The 19,182-nt window shown below is 40.4% G+C and overlaps 1 protein-coding gene across 7 annotated transcripts in view; it reads left to right on the top strand.

Moving 5' to 3' along the window:
• Utrn (utrophin) overlaps positions 1-19,182 on the top strand; it is a 517,740-nt gene that overhangs the window by 52,133 nt on the left and 446,425 nt on the right. The window contains exon 1 of one of the 7 annotated variants that reach the window (XM_047558900.1): positions 2,770-3,144. The exons of 5 other annotated variants lie outside the window; for them this stretch is intronic. In XM_047558900.1, coding sequence (XP_047414856.1) covers positions 3,051-3,144 — 94 coding nt within the window. In that variant the 5' untranslated portion in view covers positions 2,770-3,050. Of the gene's footprint in view, positions 1-2,769; positions 3,145-19,182 lie in introns of those variants that run through there. One more of the 7 variants, XM_047558896.1, reaches the window with a different exon arrangement.

The following is a 19,182-nucleotide window of genomic DNA, read 5'->3' as shown; positions in this document are numbered from 1 at the left end:
AAATCAGAAGCGATGTTGTGTGATACGGATCTTTGCTCCTGAGCCATGATGACATTTCCTCTTAGTTTAATATGAATGCTTTAGAAATTTCCCACAATGGAAAGTTCTCTGTGACCGAGGAAAGTTCATCGGTCAGTTTCATAGTTAGCTGTATGCCAAGAAGTAAGGAAAACAATGAGCTACATAGTGCAGCCGTGGGACATGGAAAGATTTTTAGGGGATGGATGAATTCTATTATTAATACATGTTGTGAGGCCTGGGACCTGACATTGGAATATAAAAAAAGTCCTTATTTTTGAAAATTTGTACCCTTTTGGTAATTTATTTGTTATATATAGATTCTGTTCTATTGAGTTTTATTTTAGGGGTTAAAAAATTAAATCCCAAATAGGATGTTTTAGGAAAGAGGTAATTAATATCATCATACATAAATTTGTTCAAACAAAGTAAAATCTGAAAAAAGTGATAACCTCCTTGAATAGATTTAAAACAAACAATTACATCTTGCTTTTGAGAGGGAAGGGGAAATTTTTGCTAGGGTCCAGATCCTGACTTGTTATCTCTCTTGATGATCTTCAACATTTGTGGGATTATCAATCTTGAATCACATCTGGTCTAAAATTTTTTTCCTAAATATAAATTCTACCTCTTTACTCACAAAAGGCTGCTTTAATTGGGCTTATTTCTGTATGTGAGAAAACACATACAGAAAGACAGGTGGAAAGAATGGTTGGTAAAGGATGGAAATGTCACGTTTACCTTTAGAATATTTCATTTTCTAACGAGGTTTCAGAAGCAGTCCTTTGGTGAGAAGGGCCAGCCACTCGAGCAACTCTTCCTGGAGGTGTAAATCTGAAGTCCCCTGATCCTGTGCAGGTGGTAACCTGGACAGCTATGCCAGTTAAAATACTGGAATTCTTTGATGTCTGTTGGAAATGACCACTGCTAAAGATGGACGTAGCAGGATCTTGTGCTGTTGCCAGTGTCCCTTCTGATGAGATGGTGATATACCTTGGTGCTTGTTTTGAACTTTGAATATTGAGTTCTGCCTATGGGAATAGGGATATTTCAGGCTACTGATAAAATTATGCTTTGGTAGCCATCAAATGAGACGACATTGAGATGCTGCTTTCTTACCTCCTAGGATAGCTATAATAAAAGCAAGACAACAACAGGTGTTGGTGAGGATGTAGAGAAATTGATGGCTACGGAAATAGTGCAGTTTGAGAAACTGGTAGTTCTTCAAGTGGTATAAGCATAGACTTACCTAGCAATTCTATTCCTGGAGACATCGCTGTAAGATGAATGAGATCATGGGCCCACGTAAAATATTTGTATGGAGATATGCAAAACAGAGAATGTATTCATATTTAAATGTATATTTTATCTGTGAAATGAATTATTATTATTATTATTATTATTATTATTATTATTATTATTATTTGATACCAGGGTTTGAACCCACACTTAACTACTGAAACACATCCCCAGTCCTTTTTATTCTTTATTTTGAGACAGGTCTTGCTAAGTTGCTTAGGGCCTCACTAAGTTGCTGAGTCTGACCTCCAACTTGTGATCCTCCTACCTTAGCCTCCTGAGCGCTGGGATTACAGGACTGAGCACCATGCCTGGCAATGGAATATTATTCAATCATAAAAATCAACACTGATACATATTACAATGTAGAATCCTGAAAACATGCTAAGTAAAAGAAGCCAGTCATAAAAGACCATATCTTGAGCGATTTCATTTATATGAAATACCTGGAACAGGCAAATCTGTGGAGAACAGAAGTACATTTTAGTTGCTACCTTGGGTTGGGGGTGGGGAGAGGGCATGGAGAGTGTCTGGTTTTTTTTTTAGGGTGATGAAATTTTCTAAAATTGATTGCAGTGATGGCTGCACAATTCTGTGGACGTACTGATCATCCTTGAATTATACACTGTAAGTGGTGAATTGCATACCCTGGGAATTGTGTATCAATAAAATCGTTACCCATCTTGGGCTTAGATTGTGTGACATAATCTGTATCAATGTGCTTTCCACTGTCTCTCTGTCCCCACAGTAAGCCTGGGAGAACAAGCTGAGGTCACTGTCCCATTTCACAGATTCAAAGGTTGAAACTTAATGGGAAAATTCTGCCACGACCATTACAGCCTCCACTCTAGCCTTTTCTTCTCTCTACCTCAGCCAGCAGCAGAAGGAGAGGTGCCTTTTAATTCCAAACTTGGGCACATTCTGAGAGGGGTACATATTCAACCAAAATGTTTGCAATAAGAAGATAGTTTCTATTTCAAGGCAGGAAAGAAAAAAAATTAGATAAAGTCTAAGAAAGCAGGTGCAATAATATGAATAATGTCTTTGCTTGCTTCTTAACAAGTGTGGATAGCATGTGCCTAAATGACAGCAAGAGACTGTGGCAAATACCCAAATAGAATAGTATGGAAAATATGAGTCCAAGTGGTTACCTTTTATCTTAGCGTTCTGTGTGGTTCAGTTTATTCTTTCCATAATAACAATTTACAAGGGATTAAGACGCAATTATTTTGATTTTATTTCCCTAAGGAATATGTGGATACTAAAGTGAAATAAGAAGCCTGACTTATTCTTTGAAGTCTGTTAATATGTAACCAGACTCTTCAGGCCAATGGCAGAGTCAGGAGGACAAATGCCTTTATTTATATACTACTGGGAGGGGAGGAGGGGGGTGCCCCTGGCCATCTGACGCCGCCAAAACAGGAGGAAAAGCGATCGCCTCTCTGCAGTAGATCAGGAACATTCGACGGCCCTTCGTCAGGACTTAGAAAAGAAAAACAAAAACAAAAACTACCTAAGGAGTTTTCACTGACTGCAGAGTGTAACTTCCTGTCTCATATGCAGGGGAGGTTGGTTCGGTTTAGTCAGATCCTCTCGTGGGAAAAATAAAAGCCACAAAAAAAAAAAAAAAAAAGCCAACAAAACACAGGACATCCCAGTGTGCAGTTCGCAGTCTGCTTTGGTCGTCTGCTTCCTCTGCATCCTTTTCCTCATCCTCTCAGCAAATGTAGGTGATGAGCCACCGGGCAGCTGCCACACTCCACTGGCAAAAGTGCAGACTCGATCTGCCCGGGCAAGCCGCTCTCCAGGCTTGCAAGCGACCTCCAGGTGAGTTTGTCACCTAGCGTGATGCCTGGGCACTGAGGTTTCGAGAGGCGGACGTCAGCCAGGGCACAACTCCCTCCTCCACTCACTGAGCTGGATTTGCTAAATCACACAGCTGCTGAGGGCAGGCCCGGCTGGTGACGCCTGTGTCCCTGGAGCAGGGAGACTAGAACCTTCATCTTCAGAACGGACTTCTGAAGGTGGTCACTTGCCAGAGTTATTGGCTCCTTTGGAAAAAGCACTGAAGAACCTTAAATTTGTTGTGACAAATGTGCTCCACTGTTGACAGAGCAGCTTGCTGTGTGTCGCCGGCTCACTGTCAGGGAGTTTCCCCTGTGGTGTCGAAAATTGATAGACCTCATCCCATATGGTAGTCGCTCTAGTCTGTTGGTTGGGAAAGCATTTTACTTTAAAAAATTTTATAATTCAGGTCTGAGATAAGGGCAGAGTTGGCCATTTGTACTTTGTGGGGGCATTGGTATGGCTTGTCCAGGGGACATGTAGATGCAGAGTGTCATAGAGAGGTTGTCCTCTGCTTTTCTCTCCCTGGAGTTTACTTCCCACTTAACTTAGATTACCTTTTTTTTTTTTGGTACTGGGGATTGAACTACGGGTGCTTAACCACTGAACCATATCCCCAGGCCTTTTAAAAAAAAAAAAAAAATTTTTTTTTTTTAAAATTTAGAGACAGGGCTTCATTAAGTTGCTTAGGGCCTTGCTAAGTTGCCGAGGCTGGTTTTGATCTTGCCTTCCTTCTGCCTCAGCCTCCCGAGCTGCTGGGATTATAGGCATGCGCCATGGTGCCCGACTCAGACATCCGGATCTTGTTTAATATGTGTGTACTGGTCTTATGAGCTTTCTGAGGAAAAAAGCCTCTGCTGATATATTTTGTCAACTGATGTATTTGGTTGTTTGATTATATAATTCATGAATGAATATCTTCACTATGGAAAAACTTCTAGATACTTAGGGTTAAAAAAAAAAAGTTTTTCTTCTTTTTCAAATGACTCTTCCCCTTAATGTTTTCCTTCCTAGCTCCTTAATAATGAGATGGTGAGTGCTCACTGTGAGTGTCCACTGTACAGAGCGAATTTAAATGAAAATGAATGGAGTGGCCTATAGTTTCATAGTGAGTTTGGTTTCTTGGCCAGGTGTCACCAGATATCACTGTGCTAACAGTTTTCTTCATGGGTTCCTACTTTATTCTCTTACTGAAGAATGATGTGGCCCCAACACAAAATTGAAATACCTTCCAGGGACCCACACTAAAGCCCCGTGCTTAGAAGCAGCGGTTGGTTGGCCTTTCTAAGATTGCTTTGTATTCTTGCTTAATCCTCTTTCTTTCCTTGGCATGAATAGGGTCTGCAGTCTTGGCTAGTCTTTGTCCTACTGTCTTGCTGCAGAGGGTCTGGGTAGCTAGAGTGGTTGAAATCACAAGACCATTAGAAGAAAAATACAGACAAACCTTTAAGTAACAAGCAAATTAAATGAGTGGATTACAGCTTTAAATATATTTAAATGCTGTGTTGGTTGATTTCTGGTCTATTTAGCTAGCATTCTTTTGTCTTCTCTGGCCAGTCAAGGTTTAGGAAAATAGAAAGCATTTCTTTTAATAAAAAAAGTATTTCAGGGCATGTTATTTTAATAAAAATAGAAACCCAAACTAGTGTGTACACAATATCAAATTCCACGAGCCTCTAGCATCTCCTCATAGGTTCTTGTGGAGCCGAGGTTTGTTTTTGTTTGTTTGTTTCTGTAGTGTAGATTTCTTCAGTGATCTTGTTCGTGGTAGTGTTGTTAAAATCAATGTTAAAAAATATCAGTTTCGCTGGTGGTTAACAGTATTTATTCAGAGGGAGACAAAGAAGAAATTGAAAATGTGAAATGAAAAAAATCCTCTGGAGGCCTTCTGGAGCATTCTGTACATGCCCAGATGAATTGAGTCTGGAAGTTTCCCCTGCTCAGGAAACGGCTTCTGGGAGTGCATGCTTATCTTGCCACCCTTCCTGCTCCCTTGCTGTCCGACAGGACTCTGTGTCTGTGTTGGCCATTTCCTTTTTAGATGGACAGATTAAAAGACCAAGGTGCCTGTTAGAAACACCACCGTGCCCAAGACCCCCAGCCAGGGATCCTGATGTCACTGGCCCAAGGCCTTGACTTTGAAGTTTTTAAAAAGTGATCCAAGCGTGCCTACTGTGGAACCATGGTGGAGGGACAAAAGGGGCTATTATTGTCCCCCACTGGACTGACACCTTCGTGAGGAGGGGGCAAGAAGGAGGCTTTGTCTGCACTGTACCCCAGGCCCAGCTGTGGCTGCCAGGCAGGAAAGGCTCAGCGCCTGCTGTGGGTGACTTCTTTTGGGCAGCAGGAGGGTGGGACAGAGGCTCAGCCTTCCTCTGTGTTGTGGGAGGGTGTGGTGTGTTCCTAACAGGGGTGTCATCTGGGAAGAAGCTCTAGCATGAGGTCCTGGGGAACAGGTGGCTCTTCTGGGTGTCCTCATGGGACAGGGCTGGCTGAAAACTTTGGATATTATATATACACATACATAATATTTTTGTAATATAATGATATATTACATATATTACAAAAATAACTTCTATAATATGTTCTATTTTTATAACATAATATTTTGATTATTTATTATTATTTTTGTGGTACTGGGGATGAACCCAGGGGTGCTGTACTGCTGAACTGCATCCCAAGCCCTTTAATCCCCGCCCCCTCCATTTTGAGACAGGGTCTCGCTAAGTGGCTGAGGCTGGCTTTGAACAGCTTGTGACTTGTGATCCTCCTGCTTCTACCTCCTAAGCATGGGCATGAGAATTTGATCATCTTGGACTGTGTGTGTGTGTGTCTCACACACACACACACACACACACACACACACACACACACATAAAGGGGAGGGGAGGGAGAAGGTGGAGGTGGGGCTGGCCCTCTGATGACACTTCCAGGAATGTCCCTAGCCCTGGCTTGTTTGTAAGTGGCTTAAATCTTTGCAGCTGGTTGGGTTGCTGAGGTCCTCCATAATTTTTTATTCTTTCATCTATTTAGTCAACCTTTAGGCACCAGGTGTATATCCTGCTTTGGGGAGGGGCTGAAGGTATAAAAATGAAAGTGATGATTCTTCCCTGCAGGTGGTGTGCTAGGGGGGCGGGTTGTGTGAGAACACAAACACAAAGCCATGTGGTGGCTGCAAAGGACGGTGGTCACCTGCCCCTCTCCACCAGGCGGCTGGATCTGATTAAAGGAGCGCAGGGTGCAGGGAGCCGTGCCTGTGAGAGTTGGAGTTTGGTCATCATCGAGAAGATGAGCTGGTGGTTAGGAGTCTAGGTAGAATATGATTGACAGAGGCACGAGGATAGAATTGTTACATTTAAGAATGGAAGAGCACGTGACTTGTTTGAAACAAAAGATTTGGGAGGGAGATGAGCACTGTGACCAACATGATGCTTCGAGGAATGTGACCTGGCACTCAAGTCCTGGGTCCCAGCTACCCCCACTCGACTGAGTCCCTAGGATCTCTGAGATGAGGCCTCTTGACAGGTAGGATTCCCTGCAGGGTTGTGGTCAGGTTTCTTGATGTAACAAGTTTTAAAATACTTTGCAAGCTATAGTAATTGCTCCAAGTTAAAAAAAAAAAAAGGAAAAAGTTCTGTAAAAATTATAAAATTTAGTCATTTGGTAAGGGGCTCTGCCTGCTGTTTAGAGTGTAGGAACAGGAAATCAAACATTTTGTTCATTAAAATGTTTAAGCTGGAACTGTGCACCCGTCTTCTTTTTAGTGTATTTTTCCTTGGCATTACTTGAAAGGCATGCTCAGCAACTGGTCCTAGATCTGTTTCATGTTTTTACTTTGGTGCTCTGAACCCTCTTTAGAGGGCACCAGGTGCTTCCTATTCTAACCATTAGCAAATCCAGGATTTGGTCAGAGAGACATTGAAGGGACTGCGTATGACCTAGCTTGGTGGTCACCTCACTCCTGCCCCAATACTTTGACCTTAATTTGAACAGTTCAGTGAACCAGCATCTCAAGTAGTTTTTTCCCACTATACCAGAACTTTCATTGTTTGGCAGAGGAAGCTGAGTCATAGTCCAATTCTACCATTGTGTCAAAGTGAAATTTCAGTCTAGGACTAAAGGAACACAGGTCACACTTTCTATGTAAACCGGACTATCAAAAGGTGGATTGTGAGCTGGGCAGGGTTTAGTGTGGCCATGACTCTGGAATTGATTTCAACTTCAAGGAACATTTTATTAAAACAACTTTTTGACCCCAGATTTAATTTTTAGTAATGCTTTTAAAATATCTTTAAAAATATGTTAATCAAACTCTTTAAAAAAATTCAATAAGAGAATGAAAATTATGCAAAATAGAAAACCATCATTCCCTCTCCCCACACCATAACCATGGTTAATAGTTTTGTTTGTCCCAGCTACATTTTTTTCCCTATCAGTATGCAAATATAAGGCTTTATGTGCAAGTCCCCACAATCACAGTTTCTCCTTGAATCAAAATTGAAGCCATTCTGTGTTGGTGACATTCCATTAAAAATATATTAAAAATACCCTTGTACACATATCTTAGCCCACTGGGGTACTTACTGGAGCAAATATGCTTTTACTGTTAAATTGCCATCCACAAAGAGTAGAGAAATGGAAAGTGATAGATCCGTGTTTGAACTTGCACTTCTTTTTTGTGCAATTGAACTTTTCTGCATACGTTTACAGGCCCATCCCATGAATTCATCAACAAATTGCCTTTCACACTTTGCTCATTTTTTTCTGGAGTTTGGAGTTGTGACTTTTAAACTCTTCATGATTCCATAAGAAATTCCTACCCCCAAAAATGGCAGATTCTGAATGACTTACTTGAATTTGTTTGGAGTTTTAAGATGGTTAGCTTCTAATTTAAAAGACAGACATTATTTCCAGATCTCTGGGATAGAGGTTTTGAGTCTTTGGACTTTGATTCTATATTTTCTCCTTTTCTTGGGGTTCATGTGGAATTGTCATTATCCCAAACTGTGCTGAGACTAGTAATTATTTAGGTGCTTTTACTATTTTATTGCATTTTTCATACACTTGATAAACTATTTTCATATGGATAGTGAACCCAGAATTATTTAGAGAAAATCCATCCTCCATGTGTTTTATGGAACGTGTTAGACTGGTAGAAAGAGGCTGCAGAATTAGACTTAAAATGTAAGGCCTGCCATGCTACATCTGATCCTCAGTTTCCTCACTTGCAAAATGGAAGTTAAGGGGCCAAGTTAGTCTTTAAATGTGTGTGTGTAACACTCCTGGCATGTGACTTAGACAAATTGAGGAAAAGATGATAATAAATGAGGACTCTTTCTGATAGTAGAACTTTTCTAGCTAAAACCAGAATGGAATACACTTAGGTGCGAAATGAAGATAAGACATTGGTTTAAACAAGGCTCCGTGTGCACCATTATACTGAAAATTTACCGGTTTGTCCTCATCCTTCAATACAGATCTGTTAGTGATTTTTCACATCAAAGTTTTGAGACTGTAATTCTAGGCTGGGCTCATTTAACCGCAGATCCACTGCATGGCAGGAAATAGAGAGCCGTACAGAACAGCAAATGGCCTGCAGTTGCTCGGAGGATGTCTTTGTGGCAGGGTGCCAGAAATGTTTTGCTGGTTTCAAAATTCACTTTCATTTGTTCAGAAGGGTTTTTACTGTTTGCAGGCAAGCCAGGTGAGCCATGAGAAAGGGTGCAATCCTCCCCAATCATTCCGTGCTAGATGACCTATTTGCCTTTTGGTGCCTTATATAAAAAGCTTTATTTAGTCTGCAGAGAAGTTATTTCTCCAAATAGAGGAGAACTGTCTTGGTAGTCCGGGAACATGATAGATGTAAGTTGAATGCCGCTGATCCAGATACTCAGAGAGGCTGGCTTCAAGGCGCTGGAGAGATAGGCACCGTGCACAGATTCTTCCAGGTCACTTGCGTGTCCTCAGTGAAAATACCTGGTCAGATAGCAATCCACTTGGCCCTCTGGAAAGCAGATCCTCTTATCACACCAGCATTGACCCTCTTCCACTGGCACAAGCAGCCCCTTGCTGGGAACTTTCTGCCAGGGCTAGTCTCCTGGCTTCTGACCTGGCCTAGTTTCTTGTTGACTTCTGGATTGCATGCCATCACGCTGCTTAGCACAACCCCCTCTGTGTTTTGCAGAAGAAACTTAGAGCAGATTCCCTTTCTTTTGAGATAACTCAAACCCACCCAGGCAATCTAGGATCAGCCAGTGTAATGAGAACGGGTTAGTTAGTTGTTAATAAATACATGTTATTTAACTCTGAATAACTAGTGGTGCAGCAGGAAGAGTATAATTTTGTGCGTGTGGCGAGGGGACAGACACGCATAATGGTTTAAGGCACATTTGGGAATAGGGGAGAAAAACATCTTGGAATGAAAATAACTATTATATTTTATCTCTGCTCATGTGAGTTCTTTAAAATAATGGTCATGTTCTGTCTTTGCTCACAGACATTAAAAAATCATCATGTATTTCATAGTGATGGATTTTTACACTAGGAAGTTGGGGATAGTCTGCAAGCGGACTGAGGAAATAGTTCCCAGGTCCCCTCTTATGTCCCATGGGTCCCTTCTTGTCTATCCACCTCCTGCCTATTCATTTCTCCTGCTATTACAAAGAGAATCATATGTTTTATGACAAGAATTTATTTTGTGGTTAAATGAAGTATACCCTATTTTTAAAATGTCCTTGAGATTGCTTTCTGTGTATTCACTGGGTTGGTTGCTCGGCCTTATGTTGCAAAATTTCTCTGAGCAATAAAATCTAAATAAAAATAGAAAGCGTTGAAGGTAAATCTGCATCTTGATTACTAAAATAAAGAATTGACATTTACTTCCCATAATTTAAAAGACATTCAGTAAATAGTATTTGCCTGGTGTTTTATGATGAATAACTCTTAGCATATTGGGTTTGTGTTGTGAAGCACATAAGCATTGATTTCCCTCTAAGTTTTTAAATTTTCTCATCTATTTTCCTTGAATAGTGCCCTGTTTTCTATCAACCTCAACTATGCCACACATGGCTTAGAATTAGAAATGAGGAGGAAACAAAATAGGAGGTCAAAAATAAATGATTTGGTGAACAATTATTGAGCACCTGCTGTTTCCTGTGTCCTGTGGTAGCTAATGGAAGCACTGGAGTGTTTTAAATCTGGTTTTCAATTTAGTGATTCTATTCATTGGCTGCACAGGACCACTGCTGGCGCCTTCCAGACTGTGCAAGGAGCTTATGATGGACATAGGCGTGGCCACAAGTAAGTGCCTTAGGGCTTCATTTTGTGATTGTTTTCTTATTTCACACTTGGGTATCTGTTTCTAGATTTAGAACCGTACATTAGAAAGGTAGTGGGTGTGAATACTGCTAAAACTGACATCCTGACAGCAATGAGATGTGCCCACTAACAGACTGATTGTATAGGAGATAAAAAAATAAAGAGCAAAGCCAAGCAACCCAGTTCAACAGGGCACTCCAGTTTGCTACTCAAGTAGGCTAAAATTGGAAAAATAATTAGCATGTGAAAAAGCTCTTCTACTGAAATGGCTATGCAAGCCATGGAGGCAAATTGGTTTTCCTGGGATACAGCATCCAACCAGGCACTAGAATCCTGTTTTTGTGTTTCTCTGGTTCTGGATTTAGGCTCACCTGCATTGCTGGTTTCCAGTGTCTGGGTTGATGCTTTGGAGCCCTTCAGTGACTTCGAGAAGCATTGTTGGTGCACTTGGTATTGGGCAATTGGAAGCCAGGTGTGACCTCGTGGTTCATTCTGCTGTTAGGTTATCAATACTTCCCTCCTGTGATCGGTCTAGTACACCTTGCTCAGGAATTCTTTCCCAACCACCAAGTGTAGGTTTCCCTTGTCTCTGATCCTACAGCTCTACAGCTTCTCTGCCAGTATCAAATTCATTGATTCCTAGATGTGTTCACCTGTCACAGCATCTATGACAGAGGTGACCTGTGTTTTTGAAACTCTATCTCTGCAAAGCGAGGTCTAGAAACATATTTTAATCACCGCTCCAGGTGGTCAATATGCATGTTTGAAAACCTCTGCTTTAGAGCTTGAAGACAGGGTCTACTCTCTTGTTTGGCATTGAGTCATCAGAGATACCACAGCTCCTGGCATATTTTGATGACTCAAAGTGTTTTAGGTGGGTGAATGAGATGGAATACATCAGAAATGTGTGGAAGCAGGTGTGCCTGTGGAGACCAGCATGTGATCAAAACCGCCTGAAGGATTCTAGGCCATTTATCTTTATTGTTTTGAAAGTCAACAGTATGTGAAACTGAAAATTTAATATAGACATATGAGAATTAGTTCTTCTTATGTTTTTTCCAAGAAAATATACTGTAACTTTATGATTTGTATTTATGTCTATTTTGAAATAAACTTTCATTTTAGATAGTTTTACATTTACATAAAATTTGCCAAGATGGTTCAGAGAGTTCTGGTTTGTCATGGGGGGCATGTTAATATCTTACATTATCGTTATGTCACAATAAATGAACCAAAATTGATACATTATTGTTCAAAAAGTCATTGTTATTACTAATAATAATTCAAAGGTCTCCTTAAGTGTTATTGTTGAAACTGTGTAGATTTATAGATGAAATAATATTTATAACATATATCATGTTCTGAGATTGAATTCTTTTTGAGTGCAAGTTTAGACTCAAAACTTTTAAATTCTTGTGTGCGGTCATAAGTGCAAATAGCCACAAAGGCTAATACTTGTGATGATTAGATTATCAGACAGATATTTCCAATGTTGTTTGCCTTCCACAATGTGGAAATGGGGAAGGTTATTTCAAAGGCTGACATTTGGCTATTATTTTTGAAGTGTTAATGGACGTAATTGCTTAGGTTTCTATAGACATATTATGTTTTAATTATTTATAGTCTTTTTAGGCAGAGGGCACTATTCCAAATATTTAACAGGTATGGTAGAGGCCTCAAACGATCAGACTGAGGAACACATAGTCAGAATGTCCTACTAATATGTAGAATGCCCTAGAAATGTCTGCTGGCTAAGAAACCCTGATATAAAGCAGTTACAATAGTCTGCCCCTGTGTTAGTAGGTGCTGTGTAAATATTTCTATTATTGTTGTGGTTGCTCTCATCTTTCACTTCAGTTGTTTATTTCTGGTAAATAAAGGTTAAAACAAACAGCTTAGTGAGATATACCAGGATTTCTTTGTATAGTTAAATCCCCATGTGTATTGAAAATGGTACGTTTTTGATGCTAAAGTTGCATTTTGATGCTTTCTTTAGTTTGCTCGACACACGTGCCATGTGGACAGAGGAAATGTGAGTTGTAGTTACAGGCTGGCTTTTAGCTTCCTGTGCTGCCCTCACCTGCCAGGTTCCCTACTGCAAGAGGAGACTGGGAGGACATGGAGATGTGGAATTTGGAGTCTGGTTGTTCTTCCAGACTCCCTCACACCCACCCAGGGCCTGCTTTCAGCTGATTGCAGCTGGCCAGGGGCAGGAGACTCTACTTTGCCTTATGCCAAATCCCCCTCATGTCCCCATGATGATATGTTATCAGCGCTCTGATCCCTGTTATTTGTTAAGTTAATCTGCGCTTCAGGGATCTGGGAAGATCACAGCATTTTGTTTTCTGTGACTTCATTTTGTAATACAGGCTCTGGGTAGGTGAGACTGTACTGGAGACATTGAAGCCCAACAATTTAATATCTTCAAACAGTGTTTTATGTTTAGCCTTCCCATTCCCTTCAGCCTTTGAGAAACAGATGCTTAAGTTGGTTAAACAGTCCTTCTGCTGTGTGTTCTAAGGCCTCCATTTTCCTATTAGCAAGATGAAGTTTTGTTTTGTGTGTGTGTGTTTTTTTTAAATCCTCAAATCCATGAGAACAGAATAGTCAATGGAATTTGAGGATTAGTTGAAATCCTCACCATGTTAGAATCATTGATCTTAGTACTTCCTGCAAACACTTTGATGGCCTTATCTCTTTCTCCTTTGAATCCATCTACTTGGCTGTTTCTTAGCAAACATGTATTTGCCAGTGTTGGTTGATTATGAAAATAATTATTTGCAACAAGATCCTGTTGAGATATTAAGTCATCTTAGACAAATTAGTAAACTCACTTCAGATGCCAGTTTTTACATCTCGTGTAGCAGATGTAATTGGTACCCTGGTGTTGGGTGAGGAGGAGCAGGCGGGAGCTTGCCTTCCCTTTTGATTGGAGCACTTGGGCTTCAGAGTCAGTCTACATGAAATCCGCTTTGGGTACTCACATTTACTAGCACTGTAATACCTGGGCAATTTGCTTGCTTTCCAGTATCAGTGACCTCTGTGGAAAATGGGAACAGTGCAACATCTATTGCATGTAGATATTGTGAGAATTAAATTACATAGTAATCCATGTAGAACTCATTCCATAAGTATTGCTAATGATAGCATCAATAATAATGCAACTACTGTGATTACTGCTTCTGTTAATTACTGCTACTATTAATAGAGCTACTAGTATGAATCAGGTTTGACTGGATTGAGATTTAATTTGCTCTTCTCTATGGGTGATACTCTTCCACAAAAGAACTAAAAGATAGAAAGAGGTAGCTATAGAATCCAAATTAGTTAGCCTTATCCTAAATGGTACTGTCACTTAAAAATTTAGAGCAATAACACTTTATGCTGTCCCATGGAAATTCTTATTTTTTAAAACTGTGTTGTTACATAAAGATATTTCAATCTTTTAAGGAAAAAAAAAAAAAAACTTCCCCTACATTTTCTCCATTGTTGAGTGTTTTTTTGTTTTTTACTTTTAAAAATCACAATAGGGGGCTGGGGATATATCTTAGTTGGTAGAGTGCTTGCCTCGCAAGCACAAGGCCCTGGGTTTAAATCCCCAGAACCGCAAAAAAAAAAAAAAAAAAAAAAAAATCACAATAGTATCAAAGAATATTAGAAAAAGTAAAAAACAACATTCTCTACCATCTTAAAATAGTGATTTTTATTTCTTATCGTCCCATTTAGTTTCTGTAGCCACACTTAAAAAGTAGTAATTGTATAATATTTGGAATGTTTTGCTCTGCTGCTTTAGTTTTATGTGATTTCATGAACATTTTCCCTATTTCCATCAGGTAGTTATACCATAATTTCTTTAATTCTTTTTTTGTGTGTGTATCGTTAGCTTATTTCTAGTTTTTTGACGTGGTGGATTGTAGTGCAGTGAGAAATGGATAGTGAGGTGAAAGGTTATCCGTAGAATATTTTATCCATAAAAATGCGATAAGTTGTTTCGAGGATCTTGTAAGTGGGAAGATAGAACCACAGTACATTGGGGACAATGATGACTGCAACTGTCACGGCTCCTGTCCTCAGCCACAACACTATTGCCACTTTGGACCAGATAATTTTTTGTTGTGAGAACTGTGCCATGTTTGGTGGGCTGTTAGCACCTCCTCTGGTCTCCATCCACCAGTGGTGACAGACAGAAACATCTGTGACTCTGCATCATGTACAACCAGAGAAATGAAAAGGTGTGCTCCTTTGTGTACAGTGAGTCGAAATGAATTCTACTGTCATGTACAACTAATTAGAATTAAAAAAAAGTCTCTCCCCTGCCAGGTGTACACACGCAGTTAGAACAGACATAAGCAGTCTGGCACAGCTAGATGAGTGCAAGAGAAATATTTGCTATTATTATTATTACTGTTATTGTCATCGTTAGTCTTTCATCTCAGTTATTTCTGATTCATTTCTAGAAATATCATTCCTGGGATAAGTTTAATTTTACATTACTGAGGACCACATACATTCTGCAGAGGACTGAGTTAAGTGTGACAAACTTTATACCACTAGTTTATATAAATTCCTATATCTCTGTGATCCAACTAGCATCCAGTTGTTAATACTACACATTGTTTAATGTTCAGTTTCTGGAATTACTGGCCAAGAGGAGCTCATTTCCTATATTCCTTGGTTTTATTGCCACATTCGAAGATTCTTATAATGGCTATTGTCTGCTTATCTGAGTCTCTGCCATTCAATCTTTGTCCTTAATAACCAAGTCTGTATTCAGTTTCTTTTCTCGATCTTTTAATAGCTCTACGTAGAACACTGATGGAGGTCTTTTCACATTGTTGTGTCCTTCCACCACAGTACTTTGCTGTTTTATATTAAGACAATAATTGATAGTTTCCCATGAGACTGCTCAGAATTTAAATATAAGGTGAGATCCTCTTTTTTGAAGGGTAATTTTGTGGAAAAGAACTTTGTATTCTGTGATGTGTATCCTCAAACAAACATGGACCCGCTGACTTAAGTACCCTTCAGGAAGTAATGGTGATCATAGCCGTAGCAGAGACACTGGCCCCACCCGTACCTCCTCCTCTGACATTTCCAGGCACTGGGACTTTCAGCTGTGGGCGCCAGCCTCCCTTTGCCTGCAGGCATGCTCTGGCTGGACAAGCTCGCACACACCCAGGGCTGGCCAGCTCTCCAGTCCCCAGCCAGTGACTGCTGAGGTGTAAGTTCTCTAGTTCTCTGCCATCTCAGTTGATCTAACTTTGAGATGAGCATTTTACATGGATTGTCCCAGGTGAATTGCAATGGTAACTTGCTTGATAGTGACCTTTTCACTGGCCAACTTTACTTCCCTGTCTCATTTCTTGACTCCCTGCTAGTGCTTTCTGGGACCACCTCCAAAATAAACTATTAAGACTTGAATCTTTGTCTCAGGATCTGCTTCTCCGGGGGCAACAAAGTATGTTAGGCAATTTTCCTTTGACCTTGACAGATGAAACAAGAGAAGAGATCAGATCAGGGGAACAGAAATCTTTTGAAGACCTGTCTAGTCTGCCCAGTGGGATTAGAGCCGCGGCAGGGTGACATTTAGTGTACCTCAGAAATGTGACTTTCGGCCTACTCCCTCACACTGTGGACTGACTTAGGGAATTGCAAGATTTCTGAAAGATTGGGTTTTTGTTTGAGTCTTTCCTCGCAAAGTGACCGGCTGGTGTTATGAAGGAAGAGAAAAAAAGAAGACCCCAAACAAAACCTTTTATCTATTGTTGTCCTATTTTTGTCCTTCATTTGAGCTGATTATTAATGCCTTAGGAAAAATTTTCAGCGTGGCAGACAGAGCAGTAGTAGTTTGAGTTGTGGACTTAGTCCAGAGGGCTGTGTTTGAGTTAAAACCATCCAGGAGTTGTGGGCATAACAGATGGTCCTATTTCTGGATGCTAAGAGGGGCTCTGTAGGGCTGGAAGGAAAGAAGTCCCTGTTAATTACAGGCACAGGTCTATTCCTGGGATTATATTCATTATGCTGCCACTTCCTCACACCAACTGGAAGCATAAAATCAAGGGCCAAATTAACCATCATTATATGATGGAAACAAACAAAAAAAAAAAGCAGAGTCGTAAACATTTGCTTTGTTAATTGAAAAAAATAAAATCATTGGAATTGATTTCTAAAAAGTTAATTTTGGCTAGAATATAATATCAGGCTTTCTTTAAATGGGTGAGGTGGGGATGCTGAGGTCCTGGCTTGGAATGCTGTGGGTCCCACAGGGGCACCAGACTCTCTGCCTCTCCTTCCTCTTTTCCCCTGCCCAGGGCCCAGCTGCTGTCCCCCAGTGCATTCTCTCAGACTACACATCTCCGGGAACATTTGTCATAAAGTCACATAACTGTTCTGTTTCCTCTCCAGCAAATTGTTGAATGTAGTTTGCAAAAAGCCAAGGTCATTGCACAGTCTTCGATGACCTTCGCTGTAAGTGAATGGGAACCAGAGTGAATGTGGGCCGACAGAGCTTCACATTTTCCGTGTGAGAGTTCTTCCTTTGTTGTATGTGATTAATAACTGGATAGGATATAAAGCCAAATGATTTCATTGTTGAACACAGACTCGAAGGTCGTGAGAAACTGCCTGTTCCAATTAAACTTTGCCAAGATGTTATAGAAAGGTCGGCATTGACACCTGAATAGTTTTAGAAACAAGGCAGAGAATGTAGAAAAAAATGACAGGGGCCATTCTCTATGTGATGTGGAAGTTGATTTCCGCTTGATGCAATGACAACCTTTGAACCTGAAATTGCACCGGGGAAGACCTACAGTGTGCCAGCTTGTTCAGGTTGTTTGTTGTGCTAAGAAATGGGGTAGACAGTTAGTTGCAGGTATACCCACTTCATTAATAGTTCAAATTTTTAAAAAATTCTATCTTCTTATTTTTTTCGGGCTTGTTATTTAAAATATAATTTTGAATTAACTTTCTTTGTACTTAGCACTTTGAGTTTCATTATGTTTTTAAAATACTCTAATGGTCATGCATAATACTTGATGGACACACTGTAATTCTTAAATTAAAAATTCAGAGATCAAGGCCCTGAAAGCTATCATACAGAACAGTATTTTTGTTCATCTTCTTTTCTATGCATTTTCTAGGCTTTTGAGTAAGAAGTTAGGGAAAGATTGACTTCTAGTCTCCTCATGTTTTCTTTTCCCACTTTGTGGAGGAACTAACTGCCCCAGCTCTTACTTCAATATTTCTCTGCATATGTCCAGTGTGTAGTGAATTGCCACCAATTCTGGCAGTCACGAGTTTTAAATTATGATGGCAGATTCATTTTGAAATTGACACCTTGGGAGTCTGGTTTTTCCCAGAGCTGGTGGAGTGTAAGGAGATTGAGGATGAGTTGGCGTGGTTGGATCTTTGCAATCTTATCACATGCTTGCTTTCGGGCTGGGTTCTAACTCTCCTCTCCCAGGGCAGCTTCTGGTGCTAGTTCAGCTGGTAGGAATTTGATTATGTGGTAGCAACAACTGCAGAGGGGCGGGCATACAACCTCTTCCCTCAGCTCTTCCTGTTAGAATCTTTCCCTGCTGAAAACCAACAAAACAAAAAATACTTAAAGCATTTAAAGTATTACTAGAGTTGAATTATTTCTGTTAAAGAAGTTGTTTTATTATGTGGCCAACTCCTGATTTCTTGTGAATTGTCAGGATTTTTCTCTTCTACCTAAGAATATGTCAGGCTATTTCTTTGGTAATTCAATAAATATTTGTTATATATTGATGGTACATATGAAACTATCTGAGAGAGGCCAGAGAATAAGACAGTTCCTTCCTTCTGAGAATTACGAATCTCACTAGGAGAGGAGATCATATAGGCATGAATATATAGATTATTTTGTTATAATAGGAATTGAGTTCAAAATGTGGGGATAGGCTGGGGACAGGTTAGGGGAGAGGCTGTGTCTCAAGACTTGATAAAAGAGAGAACCATTTGTTGTATGGACTACGACGTGCTCACTGGGGCTGAAGGACCCAGGTAGAGGGTCAGAATGAATAGGGTCAGCTATAGGAAAGAGTGCCACATATCGTAGTAGGTACTGCGTATATACTCACTCCTGTTCCACACGGATATTCGTGATTTTTAAAGGCAGTGAGCATTGTTTGGAGGTTTTGAGTATGAGCAATTTCATCATCAGAAGAAGGCTATTCTATTCGAGGTGATCTGGATACATACCAGGTGGTGCATCACGTAGGAGGTTAATGTAGTACCTCGAAGGAAAGTACCTGGCCTTTGAGATTGGTAGGTTGGGAATATCTTGGCTCTGTTGAGCAATTAAATTGAATTATGCCAAAGCTCACTGCATGGCTTTTAGTACTTAAGATTCTGCTGCCAAAAGCTGAGCTCACTCCTCTCTTGAGTTTAGCCGTGGTGGAAGGAACTTGTATGAGGAGGATTCTTCCCCTTCGTTGGAGTGACATGCTCAATTTTTAGACTGGGAGCTCAGCTGATACCTGCAGAAGCTGCTTCTGACTGTGACCTGCTTCCCCACTGTCTCTTATGCGTCCCCTGTGACAGGTAAAAGGAGCCACTGGGGTCAGTTTTCCTTGATTTTGTGTCAGCGTGTGCGGGGTTGCCCACGTGTAGATTTTGTGTGTTGGTGCTGATGTGCATCACCCTGGCAGGGGCTAGCAGCTCAGATAGCTACAGCTCTGC

The sequence above is a fragment of the Sciurus carolinensis genome, chromosome 7 (genome assembly GCF_902686445.1).
Source record: "Sciurus carolinensis chromosome 7, mSciCar1.2, whole genome shotgun sequence".
In the NCBI taxonomy this organism is placed as follows: Eukaryota; Metazoa; Chordata; class Mammalia; order Rodentia; family Sciuridae; genus Sciurus; species Sciurus carolinensis.
This window is presented reverse-complemented; position numbering and strand designations above follow the sequence as displayed.